General features: G+C 41.3%; 1 protein-coding gene across 1 annotated transcript in view; it reads right to left on the minus strand.

Moving 5' to 3' along the window:
* sspo (SCO-spondin) overlaps positions 1-24,122 on the minus strand; it is a 120,145-nt gene that overhangs the window by 64,155 nt on the left and 31,868 nt on the right. Inside the window, 24 exon segments of the mRNA XM_055150834.1 lie at positions 1,945-2,095; positions 2,424-2,606; positions 2,711-2,848; positions 2,934-3,086; positions 3,150-3,369; positions 3,450-3,538; positions 3,686-3,808; positions 4,105-4,338; positions 5,655-5,816; positions 5,894-6,015; positions 7,159-7,273; positions 7,351-7,556; positions 12,772-12,981; positions 13,361-13,454; positions 13,542-13,691; positions 14,358-14,467; positions 14,542-14,669; positions 15,811-16,013; positions 16,636-16,770; positions 18,164-18,420; positions 18,510-18,604; positions 20,366-20,558; positions 23,761-23,836; positions 23,839-24,021. Of these exon segments, the coding sequence (XP_055006809.1) occupies positions 1,945-2,095; positions 2,424-2,606; positions 2,711-2,848; positions 2,934-3,086; positions 3,150-3,369; positions 3,450-3,538; positions 3,686-3,808; positions 4,105-4,338; positions 5,655-5,816; positions 5,894-6,015; positions 7,159-7,273; positions 7,351-7,556; positions 12,772-12,981; positions 13,361-13,454; positions 13,542-13,691; positions 14,358-14,467; positions 14,542-14,669; positions 15,811-16,013; positions 16,636-16,770; positions 18,164-18,420; positions 18,510-18,604; positions 20,366-20,558; positions 23,761-23,836; positions 23,839-24,021 (3,730 nt within the window).

The following is a 24,122-nucleotide window of genomic DNA, read 5'->3' on the forward strand; positions in this document are numbered from 1 at the left end:
GACCCTATGACGAACAGGAAGTCGGCCATATTGGATCAAACATTCGCCGCCGTTTTGACTTGGGTGTCTACAAAACTTTTCAAGTCCCCAGGGTTTGGTCCAAATTAGCTCAGATTTGACATGTCACATCTAGAGACATGAACTCACAGAAATCATCAGAAGGATTTTTGATACTCCTTACGGTTTGCCCGTAGCACGCCGGCGAAAAAGGCCTTCATTTCCTGTTTTTCCGGTGGCCTGTCACGGCCACAGGCATTAGCCTAGAGAGCTCAAATTCAAATCACAATTGCGTGATCCAGGCCCGAATGTAATGAAATATGAAATCTAATAAAAGTGAACTCTATAGCGCCCCCTCGCATAGACATCAAACGTCATTATCGGATTTGGACCAAATTCGATGATTAAATTCTGCACATGATTACAAGCAAAAAAAGTCTATTACGGACATGGGGCATTTTCCACCACTGGCCAGCAGGGGCGCAAACACTCCCCTAAAAAATAGTTAAAAAATAATTACACACACAGGCTTAGTCCGATCGTGCTGAAATTTGAATCACTAATGCCTGATCACGGCTTGAATATAATACACTATAAAACATATGAAAAGTTAACTCTATAGCGCCACCTAGCATAGACATGAAATGTCAACATTATCGGATTAGCACCAAATTTGGAAATAAAATTCGATGCATGATTACAAGCAAAAAAGTTTATTGCAGACCTGAGGTATTTTTCACAGTTGGCCAGCAGGGGTGCAAAGACTCCCCCCAAAAATAGTAAAAAAATTATTATATGCCCATGTTTAATCGGATCGTGCTGAAATTTGAATCAATAATGTGTGATCTCAGCCTGAATATAATACACTATAAAACATATGAAAAGTGAACTCTATAGCGCCCCCTAACATAGACATGACCCGTCAACATTATTGGATTTGTACCAAATTCGTGAATTTAATTCTATGCATGATTACAAGTCAGTTATGGACATGGTGCATTTTCCACTGTTGGCCAGCAGGGGCGCAATGACTACTTAAAATATTTAAAGGTGCATTATGTAATGTGTCTAATGGACGAGCTGTCGGCCTGGGCGGATGACGGGAAGAGAGGGTGGCGTGTCGGGGCGGTCGCGAGTCCCCGGAGGTCGCCTGGGGGGCAACTGCGCGCCGGGGCGAGGGCCACCATCGCCACGCGCGGCTTTAATTTACTTTTACATTTCAATACACATTTTTCAATTTACCATATTTATTTCTATTAAAGTAGCACGATGTGACTTTTTAGGAGTAGGTCTGCTATATGATTGTCTCTATGGAGATGTTATGGCACAGTATGGCATTAAACAAGAGACAAACACTCAGTAATTATTATATTTCATTAGCAATGAAAACACAAGTAATTTTAAAAAAGAAAGACTGATTAATGTAATGCCTTATTGTGGAACAGTACATGTAAAGCTATAGGCTCTACTGACGCTTACGTCACAAACCAGGAAGATGTTTGGAAACATGCGATGAAAACTTCCGGTGTAGTTCCCGACACTGGGCTCAACCAACCGACTGTGATCAAATCCACTGAAGTAAATGTGATCAGTGGTAAAATGAAGACTGCAGACGTATGTGCTGTTTGGAATCATCTGGAATTTGGTGCCTCATCTCTTCTAATCACATGTACCAGTGCACTCGGAGTCGTGTGTCAGTGGGGAAATGATGAAAACTGACGTATGGTTGGAATTGTTGATGAGCCAAACATAACAAAACACTACAAAGACATGGAGATGAAGAAACCTGGGACATGTTCTCATTTTTCCTAGATTTTGTCAGACTTAACTGCCGGAAGTTGTAATCGCATCTTTTCAAAAGTCTTCCTGGTTTGAGAATAGAGTAATTTTTCACTGCAATTACAATTCAAATGGAAAAGACACAACACCAATGTCACGTAGTCCCACCTGCGTGCTTTTCTATAAATGCCCCTGCAGGCTCTCCCATCCCCCAGCGTGGAGGGGTTGTTGGGGCTGCGGAAGGACCACTGGACACTCTGGACCCCACAGGGCCCCAGACACTCTCCCCACTCAGACCAGGACGACCAACCACAGTGCACTGCAGAGGGACACCACCGCAGGGGGTCAACAGGTCATAACAACATCCAAACTGACCACGAACCAGATTTTATTTTATTTATCCTGGTAATAGTCACACAGGACATTACAGTGAAGAGGCTCACAGGAACGCTAAGTGTTCTTTAAAAATGACTATATTGTAGTGAGGACTGAAATATGATCTGTTAATATAATGTAAACGTGTCATGCATTTACGAACATGTGTAAAGAAGTTATGGAAAGATTAGTTAATTTGTTCTTTTCAAAGGACATTAAAGAAAATGTACTGCCAATACTGCTAATCTCAAAAGGTAATGTGTGTGACTCACTGGTGCAGTCGGGGTTGGGCTGGCACCTCTGGACTCTCCCTCTCTCACACACACACAGCTCACAGTCCTGTTTGATCTGCTGTCCTGGCCAGTACATCACCCCAGCCACCTCACACACACACTCGTCTGGGCCAACACACTGCTGCGTGTGGCTCATGACCAGACCTGGAGGACACCAGCAGCCTGCAGGGTACAAGGAGGAGACGCAGGGAAATACAATGACTTTACTCATACTGTACATATAGGATCATTCAATCAGTATACGTGAGCAGAACACGTATACAGACCTGAGAAGCAGGGTGCAGTGGGGTCACAGGACATCCCACTGTTGACATGGGCACAGGACATGGGGCAGGGGGCACAGCTGTGTTTGACCAGGCCTGAGGGGCAGCTGGCATTGGCACATCCATCTTCCGGACAGGGCACTGGTGGAGACCAATGAGAGCACAGTCAAAGCGTGTTCATATGTGTTTATGTTCAGTGAGTCAGATATTGTACAGCTAAACTTACAGATCTCCATGGCTGAGTTGTCTGACCCGGGGAGCTGAGTGCAGTCTCTGCCTCCATAGAGAGGAGGGCTACAGCCTCTGTGTCGCACCTGTACTCCTCCACACCCACTGGAACAGTTGGACCAGGTCATCCACGGCAACCACTTTCCATCCACTGGAGAAAGTTTACAACATGTTAAAACAAAAGAGTGCATATGTTAAACACACCAGTGTGTACCTGGGCAGGTGGTGTTAAAACACTGCTGTCTTTGGACACTCTGACCCCTGCACTGGTACAGCGGGTCCCCAGGAGAGCAGGAGCGCTGTCGTCTCATTGACCCTGTGCCACATGTGACACTGCAGGAGCTCCAGGGCCCCCAGGGGCCCCACTGTCTACAGCCCTGCTCATCTGCTGCTGGGGAGGGAGAATCAGGGCAGTCTGCCACCCCATTACAAACCTGAAAAGTAACGCACACAACAATATAAACTATATGATGCACAGCTTCTATAGACGCAAACTGTAAGAAATTGAACTCACCATGTTGAAGGGAACACAGGAGCCGTCTGAGCAGGTGAATTCAGGACAGGATGTACTTCTGTTATGGCCAGATGGTTCTGGAGTTTTATCTAATGTCACACAATGAAAAGTCAGAACGTAAGATGTCATAAGTGATAAGTGAAAGTGATAAGTGAACATTTTAAAACAATTACCATGTCTTATGTGCATTACAATGTAGGACCTCTGTCATCATGTATTTTGGAAGTAAAACTCACCACACACCAGCTCATCTTCTCCGCGGGGACAGTCGGGGACCCCATTGCACACTTGTGTCATGTTGACACAGGTGCGGTTGTCACAGGAGAAGCTGCCTGGACACGGTGGTATCACAGTGGAACCTGCCATAATCATGCACTGTCAGACTCCAACATTTACCAGGAAATTCATTTAGTTACTCCTGTACACTTTGGGCACTACAAATGTGTTTTTTATTATTGTTCAATGGAATTTTGAAAGCTGGTAGAAATACAGAAAGTAGATAAGTCAGAACTATTCAAATAAACATTGATAATTTGAGTATTAGTATTTTTTTGCCAGTTTAGGATTTGTTTTGAAGTTTTTTTATGAAGAAGTGTACACAAATGTGAAACTACATTGCTATCACTGATCCTTCCCTATACCCTGGGGGACGTACCACACTTGTCCACGCTCTCATCAGATGCATCCCTGCAGTGGGGCGTACCATCACACAGGAGCTGGTAGGGCACACACTGGTCCCCGCTCACACATGGCACTTGGCCGGGTCCACACAGAGCAGAACAGCCCTGCTCATCACTGCCATCCACACAGTCTGTCTCCCCATCACAGCGCCACGTCTGAGGGACGCACTGCCTCCCGGAGGAGCACGGAAACTCATAGGGCCTGCAGGCTGGAAGATCAACACCATAAATATATCCACTGTCATATATATGGGAAGGAAATCTGAATCTAATCAGAAATACAAGAACTATTTCTTCTGAAATACTGAAATATGTTCACATAATTTTCTCAGACATGATTGAGGAACATGATTCAGTTAGAACTGTTTTCTCTGCCAACCAACTCCCTTGTCTCCCTCAATCTAATTATACATGATAGAGATTATTAAGGAACAAATGTCTGGATACTCTCAGGCAATTGGTTCCACAACCATCTCATCTAACAGCATGCTTAATAGGAAAAAAGGAGTGTGACACTTGTACAAAGATGATGTAAATGCCATACCGAAATGTTCACTATATTTAACCATAAGCCTTAAGGCTGGTGAAGGCTGAAGCGGACTGATACAAGCTGGTATGGGCCTTCCAAGGGGGTCTGGCATGATTAGGACCTGGGACTGGGCAGGGGGCGGGGCTAGACATGCCTCTAGAGGACCAGCAGCACACTGTAGCGAGTATTTTGTTTTGTTTTTAGTACTTTGTTGTCCTCTGAATTTGCCCCATCCTTCAGGAGCAGTGGACCCATGATTTTAGCTGGATCATTTTTAACTATGTTTTTGGCTTGTTGATGGAAACCTGAGTGCCCAGAGGAAACCCACCCAGATACGGGGAGAATATGCAAACTCCACACAGAAAGGCCAGGGTGATCCAGGAACCTTGCAACCACTCAGCCACCATGTTGCTTTTTTTTTTTTTTTTGAGTAGCAATGTACAAGTGCCAAAGTGTAACCTTTGATTTATTTGATGCATATTATTTCATTTATTAACATTAATTTGGGTGATTATTATTTTATATATTGTTTGGATAATTAGTTTATATTATTTAGCATTAATTTTATTGACAATTCATTGTTGCATTGTGTTGGGTCTGTTATGTTGTTTTGTTGTTTCAGTGGAGCGCGTTTGGTCAGCGCACCGGGGTTGGGATAGAGGTGAACGCACACTGCGCGCAGAGAGACCGAGAGAGGTGTTGCTTAATAAAGCGTATTTTTAGTTAGCAAGGAAAACTTCAAGAAACTACAACTATAAAATCGAAGTGTAACCCACCATACCCACAGCAGACTGGTAATGACGACATTTTAGGGTAACAAAAGCATAAATAGGTGCTCACTTTTCGTAACTGGCACAAACAGCAGTCATGTTTAACATAGTCCTACATTTGCCCTCACGTTTAACATAGTCCTCATGTTTAACAAAGCAGTGTGTCATCTTACTGCTAAAACAGAAGAGCTGAAGAAACAGTGTGCAGCACAAAACTTATATCCACCTGTTGTGGGGGGAGTGGGTGGGGCTGAGGGCAGGATCAGGGTGTGACAGTTGTTTGGCCTCTCGTCCTCTGCACTGGGACAGTCTGCTCTCCCGTCACAGAGGCGGCTCGAGTGGATACATGAACCATCAGAGCAGGCAAACTGTTCAGGAGCACAAGTCACTGCAAAAACAGAAAACAATGCAATATTCAGACGTTTGCTAAGGGCATGTAAATAATCATGTGTGTAGTGTTTTGACCTTTGCTAGGACAGACCGCTTCATCCGTCCCCATTGGACAGTCCTTAAGTCCATCACACACTCGATCTGCTGGGACACACTGGTCTCCGGGACACTGGAACTCTCCTGGGGAACACACACACCTACAGCACAGACAAAAGGAAAAGTCAACACACTAGGACACAGGTGGGCAGCTGGAGCGAAGGGGCAGCAACTGTTTCAACTGCCTTTTATCTGGTTGGTGGGCGAATACAGGGTAACCCAAAAAATGCATGATTTCGCAGGCCAAAACTATTAAGATTTTATATTGAATGTTTTATTACCTCCGCCAAGGAGATTATTTTTGCCGGCGTTTGTCTGTTTGTTTGTTTGTTTGTTTGTCTGTTAGCAACATAACTCAAAAAGTTATGGACCAATTTTGATGACATTTTCAGGATTTGTTGGAAATGTGAAAAGGAAGAACTGATTTCATTTTGGGGGTGATCTGGAAGAAATCCTGGATTCTGGATCACTTTGAAATTTTTGTTAACATTGTGGTAAATGGGGCCAAAAATTTTGTTTCTCAGTATCTCGATTAATTATTGACCAAACGCCATGAAATTTGACTCAGGGATGGACAATGGGATCCTCTTTCATATTCCAAATTGAAAGATATGAGACAAATATTTATGGAAAACACAATTAATATGAGGGGGACTGTAGTCCTTGGCGGAGATCTGCGCTCTCTGAGTGCTTTTCTAGTTTTTGTTCTGTTTTCAGGTTGAGCTGTTCACTCCCAAAGAGAAGTCATTTTGTGTCTTGGAATCTGCTCACACACGTAATCTTTTAGCCCTGCATAAATAGCCTTCCTTTTTACATTTTTGATACCAAGTCCAAATTTGTTTGCCAGCTGGTGAAGTTTTTCCAAATGTTGTACTGAAGGCCACACAGTCTTTGGTGAGAGTGTGCAGCAGGTTCCAAGACACAAAATTACTTCTCTTTGGGAGTGAACGATTCAACCTGCAAACAGAACAAAAATAAAACATTACATATAAAATCTTCTACATATAAAATCTGTTTCCATACATGCATACATTTGTGAAAATTTTAGGTTATTTCAAAAAGAATTTACTGGAATTTAATTAATGTCAATTTTATTTGACACCCTGTACATCACCCAGCTCTTGATTTTGTGCCTTTTAAATGTCTAAATCTGTAGACATTAGTCATTAATATTGAGTCTGTCTCTAATGTGTAGTGAAATGAAGTGAAATGAATGTGACATGGTCAGTTAGTGGATTTCACACCCCCTCTCATCACTGAGGTCCCCACAGTCGTCATGGCCGTCACAGCGGTGGATGTAGAGGATACAGCGGCCCCCAGCACACAGGAACTCCCCTTCATCACACACCGCTCCACAGTCTGACAACAGAAAAACTCTTCAGGATTTACAGGGTTTACACACTCACGTCAGCAAAACTGTGAGCAGAATAAGTCACCTTGTTCATCGGAGCTATCTGCAAAGCCACAGTCCAGTCTCCCGTCGCACACCTGGCTTGCCTGCAAACACTTCCCGTTGGCACATTGGAACTCTCCTGGCAAGCAGAGGGGCAGGGGTGTGGCCGGTCCACAGAACTCCTCATCTGATTGGTCAGTGCAGTCAGGGTGGCCGTCACAGCGCAGAGCCAAGTCCAGACATGGTCCACTGGAGGGCAGAGAGTCACGACGCTTCAGTCAATTGAACCTGATTGTATTTCGGATTTTTTGTCTGCCTTTGCCTTTTAACTAATAACCATATCATATACACAAATACACTGTTTTCCCCTTATTTCTTCAACTGCAATTGTGAAAGGTGCCGATGTTCCCGGTTAACACTGCAAGCCCTCCTCATCCCAAGTTATCATCATGAACTCATAAAACAGCAGCATGTGGCCTAGAACTTTAGCCCCTCCTACGTCTTTTTCCGTTCTCCGAACGGGTTGGTCAGACAGATCCATAGGCTCTGTCCTCCATGTGCTGGGTCCAGACGGGGGCGAGACGTGGGTGGGCTGCTTCTGTCCTCCGTCTCCTTGGCTGGTATCGAGGTGGTGCAAAACATCCAGACAGAAGCGTGAATCCCGTTTGGTTCATTATGTTGTTCTGAGCGTCTGTCCTCCGTGCTCTTGGTTCTTCCCCATGGAAAGCTCTTCTCAGGCACCTAGCACCACTCCCCGCTCCGGCTCATTTGGGCCCGACCTGAACCGGAGCTGCTCCCGCTGGTTCAGGAGTCTGGGTTTGGACCACTGCTCCCCCCGCCCATACAAACTGGGTTTTTTGGGCGGACAGCAGTACGCATCCCCACATGTAACAACAAATCGAGATGACAAAAAAGCCAGTAGCAGCTGAAATGTGTGTTTTCTTCCGGTTGACGTAAATACGTTCATATGCCTGTCCAATCAGAACCCTCCCCCACCACCAGACGTTGAGCGGAATTAAATAAAGATGATTTAACACGTTTTCCATGTAAACCTTAATTCAGAATTATTATTTCCATGTAAATTCGAAGGAGAATAATTAAATTAATTTATTAATTTGGAATAATTAAATCAGAATTTAAAATCATCATGTAAATGTGGCCATTGTAGTGTTTCTTCTAACTTTCTTAAACCCTCTCATTTCTCAGCTTTGGCAGTCATATTTGATTACTGTGTTGGATACTGCAATAACAATAATACATAACTGATTTAAAAAGTGCTACTAGTTTGTGTATGAGCATCACAGAGAGACACAACACGACTCTGATCGAAGAGAAAAGAGGCTGGGTTATGATCACATGACCTAAATCATCACTAAATGGAAGAAATCGTGTGGGGAAATAAGATAAATCATGTAAACAACAAAGTGTCAATCTGAATATATTTATGTCATGTATGTATATTCATGCAATCAGCATTGCAACACCAAATTGCTTAATACCAAAGAGCTCAGGATTCGTTTGAAAATTCTGCCATGGAAAATAACTCAGAGTGACCAGTCTCCCCAGTGATACCAGGCCCATCTTCACAAGTTGGACCTGCTTCAAGGAGCAGCAAAAAATGCTGCACCAAGAACAGCAACAGCCAGTAATACAGCCCAAACAGCAGTCAATACGGCCAACAAGCCATACATCAAGAAACCTCCTAATGCCTTCATGCTGTACAAGGCTGAGCAGAGGGAGACTATTGTGCAGGAATTTAATATAACAAATTCGGTGGAGGTGAATAAAATCGCCGGGGCAAGATGGAAAATGCTCTCAAATGATGAACAAGCCCCATATTATGAGCAGGCGGAAGTGGTACCAGGGTACCAAGTACCCAGGGTAGTCTGCCAAAGATAAAATTTGGGCAAAAGAAAAGGAAAGGCAACGCAACAGCATCTGCAACTTCCACCCAACCTGCAGCTCCTCTTCAGCCTTCATTCTACCACCCTGCTATGTTGGTACCACCGAGCTGTCATCTCACAGTCCTGCAAATACTTGGAGATATCATCACAACAGCAGATCTGGCAGCTCCCTTTGAGACTGTAGACGATAACCCAGGATTGATGGTGGGGCCAACCAACAAGCGAACAATTAACCACTCTGCCAGCTTTGTCGAGCCAGCAGCCAATACTCGAGAAATGACTGTGTCATCGGCCAATCCGCTAAACACAAACATAGCAAGTATAGTACGACTGAGCAACGAGGCAGTCCTACAACAACCGGTCCAGTGGTACTTACAACAACTTACTCCGCAGCACCCACAACAACCGCCCGAGCAGCACCCACAACAACCAACTCTGCAGCACCCACCAAAACCAACCTAGCAGGACCCACTGACGTTATCCTGAGAAGCCAGCATTTCACAGGCAAAAGTTACAAAAAAGCTACAAAAACTAGCCTACAAATCAACAATTAATTGGTGCCCAAAAATTCAGGCGTTCAGAGCCCAAACCCAGGCTGGGCCACTTAGCTAGAACTTCTGAGAGTCAGTTAGTCATTTGATGTGTAGCGTGTGTCAACCAAGAACACAAAATTTGACAACTAGTTATAATGATTTGTATGTGAAAAATATCGAGTTCAAAATTGACCTTTGAGCCTTATTTGGCAGCTCCTGTACTCTGCCTTTGTATCATGAGTCAAAAATAACGTGTCGTGCAAAGACAAAAGCCCGTAACTGACATGATCATTATTATTTGCTTAATTTTGCCCAGACTTCCATCCATTATAAGAACACCTCACCAAAGTTGAGTCTTCATGGTGTTTGTATGAAATTATATAGAAGACTTTTGGATTTGCTGTTTAGTGCTGATCAGGATCGTGCAGCACTCTTACACAGTTAAACAGTTTGACACACAAGTGACTTTGCAGTAAAGTATGTACAGTATGAATAAATACACAAAATACTTTCACTTTAAAGATAATTAAATCACAAAACAAAACATACACAGTTACTGCCTTTTGTATTTGCATGACTCCTTATTTTTGGCTCATGATACAAAGGCAGAGTACAGGAACTGACAAATAAGGGTCAAAGGTCAATTTTGAGCTCAGTATTTTTTTCACATGACACACAATATTTCTTCACATGATAAAGGAAGTCTCAAATATCCCCAAAATGACATTAACACATTTTTGACCAAACATGATGTTACAGTCTAACATTTGTTCTGTTCATTGTACCTTCGGTCACACTTGTGAGGCAAGGACATGAGGAAGCAAAGGAGGCAAGGACACGAGGAAGCAAAGGAGGCAAGCCAAGGACAGAGAACATGTGATGAAAATGTTATGTTGTGAATAAAACTTTTCTGTCAATCTGTCTTTGTGTAAATTGATGTATTTCTACCCAAGAACCAGACCAGTTATTATTATTAATAATAATAATAAATATATATTTTTTAAATGTCAGTAATATATGTTTTTGCATCTAGTAGAATTCAATTCTCAAATTTGGTACAAATCCAATAATGCTGAAGTTTCATGTGTATCCTAGGGGGCGCTATAGTGTATGTTTAGTTTAATACACTAATCCTGCATATTTAGGCCGTGTTCTTCTCTCAAACTGAAAAAACTCCTATTCCACCTTGTGATGACATGTGGTAATACATAAAATGCTCCACTGTTTTTAAACTCCGTGCACCTTCACTAAAATCATTTAGATGACCAGCCCTGGGATTGCCAATCTCTACTGAATTTGTAAAAGCATTTTGAGCTTTGGAGATGAAGACACATTAATAATATATTATAATAATCATATCTTGGGCATTTTTTTAAAGTTAGATTCAGTGTCACAAATCTGCCGTAGTCTTTGAAACTGACTACAGTAAAAGGGATATTCTGAAGCAACCATGGGGGGTGGAAGTTATCTGCTTTTAAAATTGTATTTCGATCAGTTACTCTTCTGAAAATTGTGCTATGTAAATCCCCATCAAGGTCCTTATAAATATTTAAATCTAAGAAATGTATTTCTGTGTATTTCTACTATGTATCTTTCTATGTATCTATTGGTGGGATCTTGTGTTATATTTGAACTTGAATAGTTTGTGACTAAAATCTGTTCAGCCTACATCATGCACCAGGGGACTGTGGGCCAGCCAACTGTGAACATGTGACCTACACCTATTACTATTAATCTGCACTGTGATATTCATCTCAAGTTTGCTCTGATGAAGGCCGAAGGGCCAAAACGCATTGGTGTGATTTTAACTTTATCTGCCATGTGGAATTAAAAGCTTTTAATTATTTTGTACTTTTTGAGTGCCTCAGTTTTTTTTCCTTCTTTGCATTTCAGACTGGTCCCTACACTGAAGAGCACCAAAAGGACAATTCTGCACATTTTTGTATATCCAAGTCGCACTCCTGCATCCTAAACCTTTGCTATCTATGTATGTATGTGTGTGTGTGTGTGTTTGTGTGTGTGTAAGTACATCTCTCCACTTTCCACACCTGCCATAATTGTGAACTGGCATTTGCATCGATGCATACCATTCTCATCTGCACTTCACTATATTGTATCTACTTACATGTGTGTTGCTTTGTCATGTTGTTGTGTTACTGTTATTGAATATGCCTGTAGAGAAATAACTGAAACTCACTTATTTTCAGTCAAATCAACCTAGAATCAGGACCAGTTTGTAGTCTAAATACCAATACATATATTAAAAAAAAAAAACAATAAAATCTAATACATTTGCAATTAATTATGCATTCCACCTTCACATTTAAGTAGAACTAAACACTAAATCAACTTTTTTCCTACTAAACTGTGGACATCTTGTTTTAAAAGTATTGTCTAATGTTCCTAATCTTATTTCGGCAATTTTAGTGCAAAGTTTAGTGCTTTGTTCTGCCTACACTGACCACTGCTATTTCAAGTACTATGTAACATCACTTCCCTGATTAAGGCAACCCCCACACACTGATAGAAACATCTGGCTGCAGAGGCGGAGATTGAAGTGTGCAGTTTGAACTGTTAGATCAATCACACTGTTATGTATACTTCCAGACACAGAAAACATTTACAAAAAAAGTTTTATTCTAAATGCCATTGCCTCTCTGAACTCCACTAGATAAACTCAGACAACTGCAGTTGTTTCTTTTTTTTTATTGTGATGTGTTTTTAAAAGTGTTTTTGTTAAATCTAGATCTATCTATCAACTGCCCTGTTTCACAGCTCTTTGAAATGTTGAATGTGGGTGGAGTTTAGTTGTTTAGTCCCACTTTAATAATGAAAGTAGATCAGACCCAGGCCAAAACTACAGAGCCACAGCTTCACAAAGAGCCCAGTTATGAGTCTGTGCTCTAACAGTTCAGATATACCAGTAGAATCCGTTTGAATTGAGGGCCATTATAGTCAGGAGTTTTAAGCAAAATACAACATATTAATAAGCTCCACAGTTCTTTCCAACCCTTCTCTGGAGGTTACCTGGGAGTGCTGGAGCAGCGGAACTGTTGTGGAGCACAGGTAGAGGGGCAGATCTCATCAGACCCATCCCCACAGTCGTCTTCATTATCACAGACCCAGTCTGAGGGGATACAGCGCCCCCCAGCACAGGTGAACTCTCCAGGCTCACAGGAGGAGCGCGGAGGGGGACAGGCAACCCCCACACACCGCCACAGGCCATCCTCACACGAACTGCAAGCAACATCATATCTTTACAATGTATAACATGGAAACAGTGTATGTGACATCTCGATCACTATTTGAGCTAAAATGATTTCCTTCTCACAGAATCACGTTTCTGAATTGATTACATGACAGATCCAAAGGAAAACACCTGATACCACAAGATCACTTGATATAATGCTGTGTAGTGACAACATTTCCATTTGGAGAACCACAGCCAAAAATTAGCAGATTAAACATTAAACACTGTCATGCATCCAGCTTGAAAAGTACACATGGATAAGCAGGAGAAATGTAATTCAAAAGCATAAGCTTCTTGAATGATAAAAGAATGACCTTGTTTGAGGTCAAAGTGAAAACATTATCCTATCATTATTCTCAGACTGACCAGTTCTGACAGTGCTGGCTGATGACTGAACCAGGAGGAAACATGGAGCCGTCCCACTCACACGGACACTGGGCTGGAGCGACACAGCTGTCCCCTGCCGAAAGATATTATTTTTGTTTTTGTTTTTTTATATATATATAAAACACTCTTATAACTGTAATGTAATTTCAAAGTATCTGACCATGGTGCACAGTGCCAGGGGGGCAGAAGCAGCCCTCTACACAGGACAGGACAGTGCATTGGGAGTGCTGACTCTGAGGGACAGTGGGACAGGACGGAGTACAGGCCGGACCACAGGGCTCATACACTAGACCATTCTCACACTGCAAAGCTGCAACACAATCACATAATATGACATCAATCGTATGCTAGAGCTGAGAAATACTCTTTACAGTGTAACAGAATAACTCTGACTTGAATAAACGTTTTTGTTACCGCCACACTGTGAGTAAGTCTGCAAGTGACTTTATGAAATATAAAAGCTGGGGTACATGATTTTTTCACAGCAGAAGGAGAAAGTATTATTTAAATCAGTCTGGCTCACGCTGACAAATCTTTTGGCGTATCGTTAATATCCAGAGTGCTGCTTTTAATGCTTGCTTTTACAGTGGAAAGAAATAAAAAATCACAAAATGAAAAAGGTTTACAAAGTGAAAATGTTTTACAAAGTAAAAATGTTTTTATAATATACTCTTTTGGGGACAACACAAACTCCAAAAAAATTGTGTACTCCAGCTTTAAAAGATTTAAACAACACATGTTTCTTGCACTGCTTCTTTTGTGGTTCATCCTTTGAAAATATCTTCTGCATATTTTTTCAGTAATGTCTTGGATCACTATTTCATGCTTTTATACTTTTATACTCAGTAATATTATTTTTGAGGTAAGGGAATACTTGAATACATTTTTAGGCTACTCCATCCACTTGACTGTAATACTCTCCCTTGATTGCATTTGTCATGTGTGTACTTTATTATCTGATATATAGTGGTCTTACGGCATATCTCCTGAGACCTCCAGCGCACATAGACTCCTCTGCGGTTACACTCCTCGGCGTAGGCTGCCAGAGCTGTGCATAGACATTCACAGTCCCCTCCAGAGTCACATCTACAACACAAGATGAACCCTACAGCACAGAGGTCATGTTTAGGCCAGAGCAGAGAGAAGGACAGGCCACTCACCCACAGGCGTCGAACACACACCAGTCGTAGTACTGCTGGAAGGGCACCTCAGGGTGACAGTGGGAGAACAGGTCCTGGGTCAGCACCGAGCACCTTTTCCTGGCCCAGGTCATTCTGTGAGGGTTCCGCTATGACAGGGATAAGGATAAGAGGACATTAAATATTAAAGATGCTCTAGGTAACTTCTCTGGAGGAGCTTTCTACACATGCTTGTCTCCAACCATTTGTCTGAACTGTTGTTTATGATGGAAATGGAATGAATGTTAGAACTACTACAGTTATTCCTTTGCCTTGAATGTCCGACAGTATGGCATTTAACTTGTCTACCTGCATGTAAAGAGATGCCACCTGACCAAGTTACCCATCAGTTACAGTTACATCAGAGCTGTGAAAAGGCACAGATCTGTCTTGCACAGATATATATTGCTCTTGAGGTTAAAATAAGTCTGCTGTGTACTGTCTGCATCTAACTATGAAGTAATTTATTGCCCAATAATCAGAAGGTGCACGGTTAGCTTTTGTTGTTAGCTTTAATCTCTGCCCTACAAAGGCAGAAGGCAGTAACATGATGTTTGGTCAAAAATGAGTTAATGTCATTTTGGGGCTATTTGAGACCTCCTTTACCATGTGAATAAACACTGCAAAAATAAGTAAGTAAATAAGTTTTATTTATACAGCACTTTTCAACCGACATATTATTTGTGGCACATGATACAAAGGGAGAGTACAGTAGCAGCCAAATGAGGGTCAAAGGTCAATTGATGAGCTCAATATAATAATAATAATAATAATAATAATAATAATTAATAATAATAATAATAATTATTATTATTATTATTATATAACTATTCAAATTTTGGGAGCCCTACCTATTATACTTTTGTCTTTGAAGTCATTTTTCTCATTCTTCACACTCTGGTCAGTTAAAGTATTTTGCCTTTATAGGGCAGATGTGATGACAAAAAAAAGAAAAAAAAAAACGGGTCTCTGAAAACACTTATAAACTAATTGCAGGGAATAATTAGGAATAACTTTGGACCATTGCAAACTGTTAAAATGAACTAGTTATTTTTTCATACTGAAATGACAGAAATCTGATACAGGGCCTTTAAGATTGCAGTATGCTGTATATACCATTCAGAAAAAACAGAGATTGATACAACTGCAAAAGTAGACAGAAGTCTGAAAATCACATTGTAATGTAGATCAGTGTTCTGGAGGATGGAAAAGTACTAATAGTTTTCATGTGATACTGATAAAGATACTGACTTTACATGGGTCCCTGAGGTCTTGGTCGTCCACGTCGGGACAGGAGGGGCTGACTTTCCATGAGTTTCCAAACAGCTCTGGGGTGGACTCTACGATCCCCTGCCTCGTGGTGAAGTCATTCTCTGTGTCTCCATCAAAGTTCCCACACAGGCCCCCCACTCGGCCGCGGAGGTGAGCGGCCAGACGCACGTACACTCGCATCCCTGCAGCACAGAGGCACAGTGAGGGGACAGCAAGGAGGGAGTTTCTGCTGTTCCAGTGCTAAAGTGGAACTAAAGTCTGCCCACAAGCACATTTGAAAGAGAAGAGAGTCTGGGTCTGGGGGTATAAGGTACAGTGTGATTCAACAAACAGGTATCCACACTTCAGACTCCGCCCCTGCAGTCAGGTGTTTGTCATCAGTAATGGCTGTCTGTAATCAGGACAGTCTTTTGTGATGTCACCAACTACTGGAAGTTGAAGAGAGCAGCTGTTTTTATAAAAGAAAGCTGAATATTTAAGCCAGTTTTCACTAAAGTTGCCAAATAATGACAAGGAACAACAGATAATGCCATTAAAACATTACATATACACACTGAAAAAATTGATTTAGTGTTTAGTTCCAGTGGCGGAAGGTACAAAATAAAAGTACAATACTTAAGTATAAATTTTAGGTATCTGTACTTAAGTAAATTTTACAGTGGATACTTATTATGATCATGCTACTTTTACTTTCACTATAGTAACTTTTTGCCACTGTATCACTTCTTTTACTTAAATAATAAATATAACAAAATGGAGTACTTCCACAGCTGTTTAGTTCCACTTTACACATATGGGTCGTACCTCCGTCCCATAGCAGAGTGACCCCCTGCCGAGATGAGAGGGACACGTACAGGCCTGTCTGCTCCAGGCTCAGACCACTGCCGCTGTACCACTTAGGCAGCGTCACCGGCATCCCATTTACCGTCACCGCTTTGCCTAAAATAAGCAGATGGTTGATGGATTAAAGTAGCTCTGCAGTGTAATGAAAACAACATTTAATTGCCACTAAGAGCAGCTTGTACCTCTGAAAAGCCTAAGCTCGTTCAAAACTAGGAGTCATTCAAATAAAGAGTCAGCTGACCACATTTTGCTTTAACATGAACACTAGGGCTGAATGATTCCAATATCAGTGTCAGTGATATTGAAAATGTTTCCCAGATATTGGTATCTTTCTAATATTGAAAATTGTACCAATACTGGTGGTTTTCTGATTCTAGAAAGTGATGATATCATCTGTCTATTCATGCAAGATAGATGACATCTGTCTGTGTCTCCTGTTGCTTTGTTGGTTTGTTTGTCTGTTCCACACATAACTCTGGAATCACTCATCCGACTGATCTCAAATTTGGTGGGTGTCATTCTAACGGTACGCGTGGTGTGTGCAGTGCCAAATTTCATGTTGTTAGGGCAAAAAATGCCGAAGATCTCGTACTAATCAATACTAAAACTAGCACTGAAATAAGAAACTTGTACACTCAGAAGGGGGACAATTTTTCCTATTAATTACATTGTATTAATTACATTGTATTGATTACATTGTATTGATGACATTGTCATCTGATGCTGTGATGTATCACATTATTTTATAGGGCAATATTATTTAATACAGGCAGGGGGCAGCTAGAATCAGTTGTACAGCAGGGACTTGGGTCTAGTCAATAACAGAAATGATGAGGTTCCATACTTGTGAATTTGTCTTTCCGATATTCCATGGCAAAGTACAATGTAATTAATTAATTAATTAAGGAAAAAATGCCCCTTGTCCCCAACTGGAAGTATGACATCACCACATTCTAGAATATCCCAAAGATAAATTCACAAATGTTGAACCTGGTATTTCCAAATATTAATTCAACTCAAGAACTGACTGTACACAATATCATTTTAGCTGCCCCCATCTGTATTAATTAATACTGGCCTATAGAATGCTGTGATGTCATCTGAAACACAACAATATGCCACCTGTATTTCTTCTGTGTGCCAGTCTCAGTTTGTCCTCAGAGCATCAGTGTGTCTTTATGAAAACATTTATGACCAACAAAGGAAACAGAAGTGCAGTAATGCTATAAACACGTTTGCATAATCATGCAAAAGTGATTCATTATTTTTACAAAGTTGAATGATATTTTTTGAACAAATTTATGAGACTTGCTATGGGTTTTTATATCTTAAAATCCATGTAAAATAAATATTAGTTTATTGGGCAGAACAGCAAGACAAATATTGGACAAAAAAATGGAAAAAAAATCCATATCAGCCCATCCCTAATAAAACAAACAAACAATATTTTTAGCTAGAGCTGACTTTTTCCATTCTCTATCCCAGTTACCTCGGAGCAGGTGTATGACGGTGTTCCCCAGGCTCAGGGTCACAGACTTGGTGCAGGTGACTCCAGTACTTCCACACGGCACGTTCTCCGCTGTCACAGTGAACAGACCACTCCTCTCCCGGGCCAGCACGTACTGACAGTCCCCTAGGAAGGAGAACGTGCGCCCATCAAACGTCACGTAGTGTGGATCTCCCGTGGCGACGCACACCCCAGAACAGGGCAACTGGGTGCAGTGCCAGCGACGCGCCTGACACACACTAGGGGGCAGAGTTACATTACATTAATGACATACTGTATCATACTTATGTAATCTGTACTATGTAGTATATGAGAATAAAAAAGATACCACTTGTTGCAGTCTTTCCTGATGGTGTCATTGGCGTAGTACAGTCGCCCGTTATGGTGACAGGGACACTCGTCTGGGAGCACACACTGGTCACCCTACAACACAATCAGACTTTTCACTTTATTATCATTTATGCTCTGAGCCCACTGACTACTGCAGCCCTGTGTTTGTATCATTAGCCTTATGGTAATCATGTGCAATACAGTAACAGAATAAAACTTTACTGCCATCCATCAGTATGTTTCCAACTGAGCTGATCACATGTACAAACTGAAAAAGTGGCTCCTTTCAAACCAAACCTGCGCCCATAATGTGGACTGATGCGTGTCTGGAGAGAGTGAGATGTTCTGGAGTGAATGAATTGAATGACAGTTTTGATAAGGATGATGTTTTTAAGATGCTGAGAGAACTGTTTGTGAATGAGGATACAGAATTGTTATGCTGCTCCTATCATTATAAAGACTTGATTTGATGAACTATAACATCAACCTGCCCAGGGACGACAGGTGGAAATTAACTCTAGTGCTACAACCGGGAACAAAGCATCTCTCCTGTTAAGGTTAATTGTGCACTGTCACTTTCTCATTAAATAAATAAACTAACTAACTAACTAAAACTGTACAGAATACAGAAGTCACCTTAGCTTCTGGCCATATGATGCACTTTAGCAATCCAGAGTAAGCACTTGTCTTGTATTTTGCTCTACATTCTGATTGTTGTGTTAGATTAGACATAAATACATTTTTTCATATAATTATTAATACTGATTTTTGATTCTCTTGGTTTTCTAAAATGCAGCACTAGAATCCCCCCATTATGAAACGAATCAATGTCCTTAGAAAGTGAGACAAAGCTGCACTTACTCCCAAACTACTTTTAATGAATGACAATGTTTGGATCAGTGGATCTTGGTTAGGTCATGGTTCTCTCTGTGCCACTCCCATATAAACCTTCTGCCCGCTGACTGGTTGGCCGATCCAAAAGTGACCCATGACCACACAACACAATATATAACACAACATACACTGTACATCATATAACATAAGCCATTACCCAAGTCCATCAATCATATGTCATCATCAGGCAAGTCAATTATATTTGAAATGAATATATCATTATGAGAAGTGTTTAATTTCATATTCTTGATTCAGTCCACTAGGGGCCAGAAAAAATACTGTCTCTTTGTAGGAGCAGCTTGTTAATATCCCCTCCTCTTCTTGGTAGCTTCACCTGCTCTATCCCAGGATATTTGAGGGAGGATGGAGCTGTCCTTCTTTAAAATGGGCAGCTACAGGGTTTCTTAGGTCTCCATTTCAAATGTTGCTCCTATGTTTGGATATCCCAGCCTTTGGTGCTCAAGATGTTTTTTCTATATAACCAAGTCCACAGGAGCGTTTAAAAAGGTAAATTACATTTTTGGTGAAGCATGTAATGACAATTTAGATTTTCATAATCTTCCACAAATAAATGTCCTCTCAATGAACATAAAAATGAGATTAAAGACAATTTCCTCAACACAGCACGTCATGTCAAACGTTGCACCAGGATGCAATTTGAGCTTTGGCCTCTAGGTGGTGATATAAGACCTCTCTCTATTTCTATTGAAGAGCGAATTGGAATTCAGTAAATAAATGGCTTTAGTGGAGCTTTCACACTTGCATAAATATGTTTTTCACACAGAGACGTTAACTAAACCTGGACTAGAACAGGATGAAATAAAACAGGACCACACCAAGTCCACACTGGGACTATGTTGGGTTCAGAGCGGTGCATTTCTTAACACATTTTTCAGTGGGAGATTTTAAATGGATTTGAAAACTATGTACAAAATAATCAGAATCAAGATGTGCCCTCACCAGCAGCACAGTCCCCTGAGGACACACACACCCAGACAGTGGCTCTCTGCACTGGGCCTGCTGCCCTGATGGAGGGTCCAGACTGGAACAGGTCAGCAGACATGAGCGTGGAGAGTACACCAGAGCCCCGGGACACTGGCTCACCTTCTCACACACCTTGTGAGAGCAGTTAAATGCACCCTGCTCACACACACTGACAAAGGAAGCAGAGAATGGTCAAAAATATAATATATAAAGAATATAAATATAAAGAGCAGAGACACTGAGCACTGTTACCCTACCAGAGAAAATAATGATCAGATAACCCAGTCATTAAATCTGATTGATCTGTGTTTACAGCACATGAAATTGGATCATCAAAAACACCGTGGTGAACACTGATAGACATTTGTGTTTTTGTAACCTTTGTACCGGTCATTATGCTGACGACTTTTACTTATTCATGCTTGGACAGCGCAGTAGCTTTACTATGTTTTTGTATGTATTATATAGCACTGTGTATTACCTTTGTACAGCACTTTGGGCAACTGTGGTTGTTTTTAAATGTGCTCTATAAAAAAAAATCTGACTTAACTTGTCTCTTTATTTTTTGTCTTTGCTGCATTACTTTACCCTTTTTGCATCATTTTCCTTGTCAAAACCTCAGACAGAAATAATTGAAATCTTTACTTACATCAGATGGAACATAACTCCAGAAATCAGATAATGATGAGATTTTCTGTTATTAGCCTTGAGTTACATAGTAGGGATGGGACAATAAACAATAATATTGTTTATAGTGATAACGAGGGTCGGCAATAATCATTTGAGGGATATCTGATATAATCCTCCTGAAAATCGCCACCAAACATCATCACCAGTGTATCACCCGAATGTGCAGAAAAAAAGCTCCTTATCCATCATGATCTCCACTAGCCTGATTCATTAGCCGGTTTCACTTCATGGAAAGCATCTGACTTTGCAGCATTAGAATTTGTTCACTAGACGTCGTGATGTATGTAATGCGCCACTAATGGGGATAACTGGTATATTAAGCTTTTCCCAAATCTGATGGGAAGAAAGGCAAAAACGTCTTTCCCTTTATAAAATTCAAAAAACATTCTTTTTGTTCAGGCTTTAAATTCTTGATCTTGGGAATCGTTGCCAACACAAAATGTATGGCTTTTCTCTGACTGGCCGGTGCCTGAAGTTGCACTTCTGGGGTTCTTGCAAACCATCTAGTGCACAGGTGTCAAACATGCGGACCGGGGGCCAGAATCAGCCCTTCAAAACCTTTAATCTGTCCCTTGGCTGATTTTTCTACTAAAATATTTGAATTATATTTTTTATTAAAATATTGGTAATTTTCTGCGGTGTTTATCACAGCAGCGTCTCCAGCGTCTCTGTGTGTGGCCCCTCCCACCAGAGCAGCACAAATGAAGACTTGTCTCTTTCCAAACGCTCTTAAAGGACGATCGTTCTGACTGTTGACCGTGACACCCTCATCAGAAAAATGTCAAAAATGAGACAAGTGGAGCCGAGGGCAGGATTTTACAACATAAATTTACTTATTCCTATTTCTATAAGTTAATTTTAAACAAGTTCATGTTAAAACATTGTGTTGAGTTCATCAATTCAAAAAGATTTCTGTAGTAGATTTGTGTTTCTCTGCACAAATATCTGAACTTATTGTTATTTTTGGGGGGGTTTATATGACATGAGTTGACATGAGTTTTCTGATCCGGCCACTTTGGGATCAAAGTAGGTTGGATACGGCCCCCGGATCAAAATGAGTTTGACACCCCTGATCTAGTGTATTCTGATTCCTGACCTAGTCACTTGAGAGAAATTAAATTGAGCGGAGGTACCAGGTGGCGCCAGCCTGACTAGATCTCCACTAGAAGCACAATTATTAAAGTGGAGTTATTCATAACATTAAAATTATAGTGATTCATATCCATAACATTTTAAATTGTCAGCAACTTAGTAATTATCGTGATATAATTGTTAATTGCAATTATTTTACCCATGATAATTGTGACACTAAATTTCAATATCTTCCCATGCCTGTTATGTAGTTATATCAACAGCTCTCATGCATGTTGTAACATGAGTACAGTGGTTTTATTCTTATTTTGCCTTGGTTTATTTGACAGATAGGACATAAAAGCATGTGTCAGCTTTGTGTCATGTGGATAGACCCAGTATTTACAGAGAACAGGTCCAAACATGTGCACCTTCATTTGAAACTATAGGCCCTTTACAACAGCACATGAAATGCACCCGATTCTTTGATTTCAACACCCCAGCTCTAACTGACATTGCATATGGATACATATATACATAAAAATACATACAAATAAATATGCACTGTAGTTATGTGATGAAGAGATGCAATGAAATCAACCTATCCTGATGCAGCATGCAGGACTATAGAGTGATTTCATCAGATCTCTCACACCACCTGTCCAGTCTGTAGTGCACGTGCTGAACGAGCAATGGAGTCAGTGTACTACAAATCATTTATAAAGCTGTGATAACAATCAAAGGGCAGTGGACACTACAAGGAAAGATACAGTATATGGGGTACCAGGAAAACATGAAAAGATTCGGATCTAATCTTGTTCTGGACTAAACGAGTCATTAAAAATACATATCACATTTCTTTAATCATTGAACACTGGGATAGGGTCAGTATGCCACCAGCTACTCTCCATGGAAATAGTAATGCTTTGCCTGGAATGTTTCACACTATGGCATTAGACATAGCCATCTCGTATCCATATAGTTTTGCATTGTCTACTGTTCTTAATCGTGTTTTATTAACTTTAGTGAAAACTAGGTATATTTACAGCATTCTGGTCAAAGACGCCTACATTTAAGTCTGTGCTGCCTTCTGTGCACAATTTCAAGTAGTTAGTGACATCACAGAGGTGACAGGTACAGCCAGGTGTTTCTGATACAAACACCTGTCTGCAGGAGCGGAGTTTGAAGTGTGGATACCTGTTAGACTAATCATACTATGGCCGTGTCTCATTTCTCTTTCCTCGCTTCCTTCTCCTTGATTCTTCTCCTCGATTCTGCAGGAAATGGATGAGGAAGTCCCGTGCACACAGGAGACACGGGGAGGAGAGAGGATCTAAACTCCTCACTGAGATAATTAAAGTTTGATTCTTTTCTCTGATGTCTGCTACTTCATTCCGTGGTTGTCTTTGAGGCGCCACTTAATTTGATTGACAGCTGAAAAATGGAGGATCGAGGAGAGGAATCAAGGAGAAGGAAGCGAGGAAAAATAATTGAGACACAGCCTATTATTTAGGTGTTTAGTTCAATTTTAAACTCTTCCTGGCTTGAACTGAGAATGCTAATGAGTGAATGAAAGTGAATAATAGATTTCCGTGTTACTGTGGTCTTACCAGGTGTTGCAGTTGTTGTGGATGTGGGCTCCTGGGAGGTATGTCTTGTCCCCTTGCACACAGGGGCACATGGTGGGGGCACACACTGGCCCTGGTGGTCCTGGAGCAGGCCAGGGGGACACTGGCAGCCAGGCACACACAACCTGGTGTTCAGTCCACTGCTGTCTGCGCCACAGCTCCAGTCTCTGTGCAGGTCTGAACACGAGCTCCCACAGGCACGGCCACACTCCTGATACACCTGACCCCCCGAGCACTGCGCCGCTGGACACAACAACAACAGCAGCAGTCAGTTTAACATCAGTCAGTTTCTGTTACCATTTTACAGGGAATTGACTGACTAGACTGAAATAGGTTAATTTTAT

The sequence above is a fragment of the Boleophthalmus pectinirostris genome, unplaced genomic scaffold, assembly GCF_026225935.1.
Source record: "Boleophthalmus pectinirostris isolate CB_2022bp ecotype Guang Dong unplaced genomic scaffold, ASM2622593v1 HiC_scaffold_15, whole genome shotgun sequence".
Lineage (NCBI taxonomy): Eukaryota > Metazoa > Chordata > Actinopteri > Gobiiformes > Gobiidae > Boleophthalmus > Boleophthalmus pectinirostris.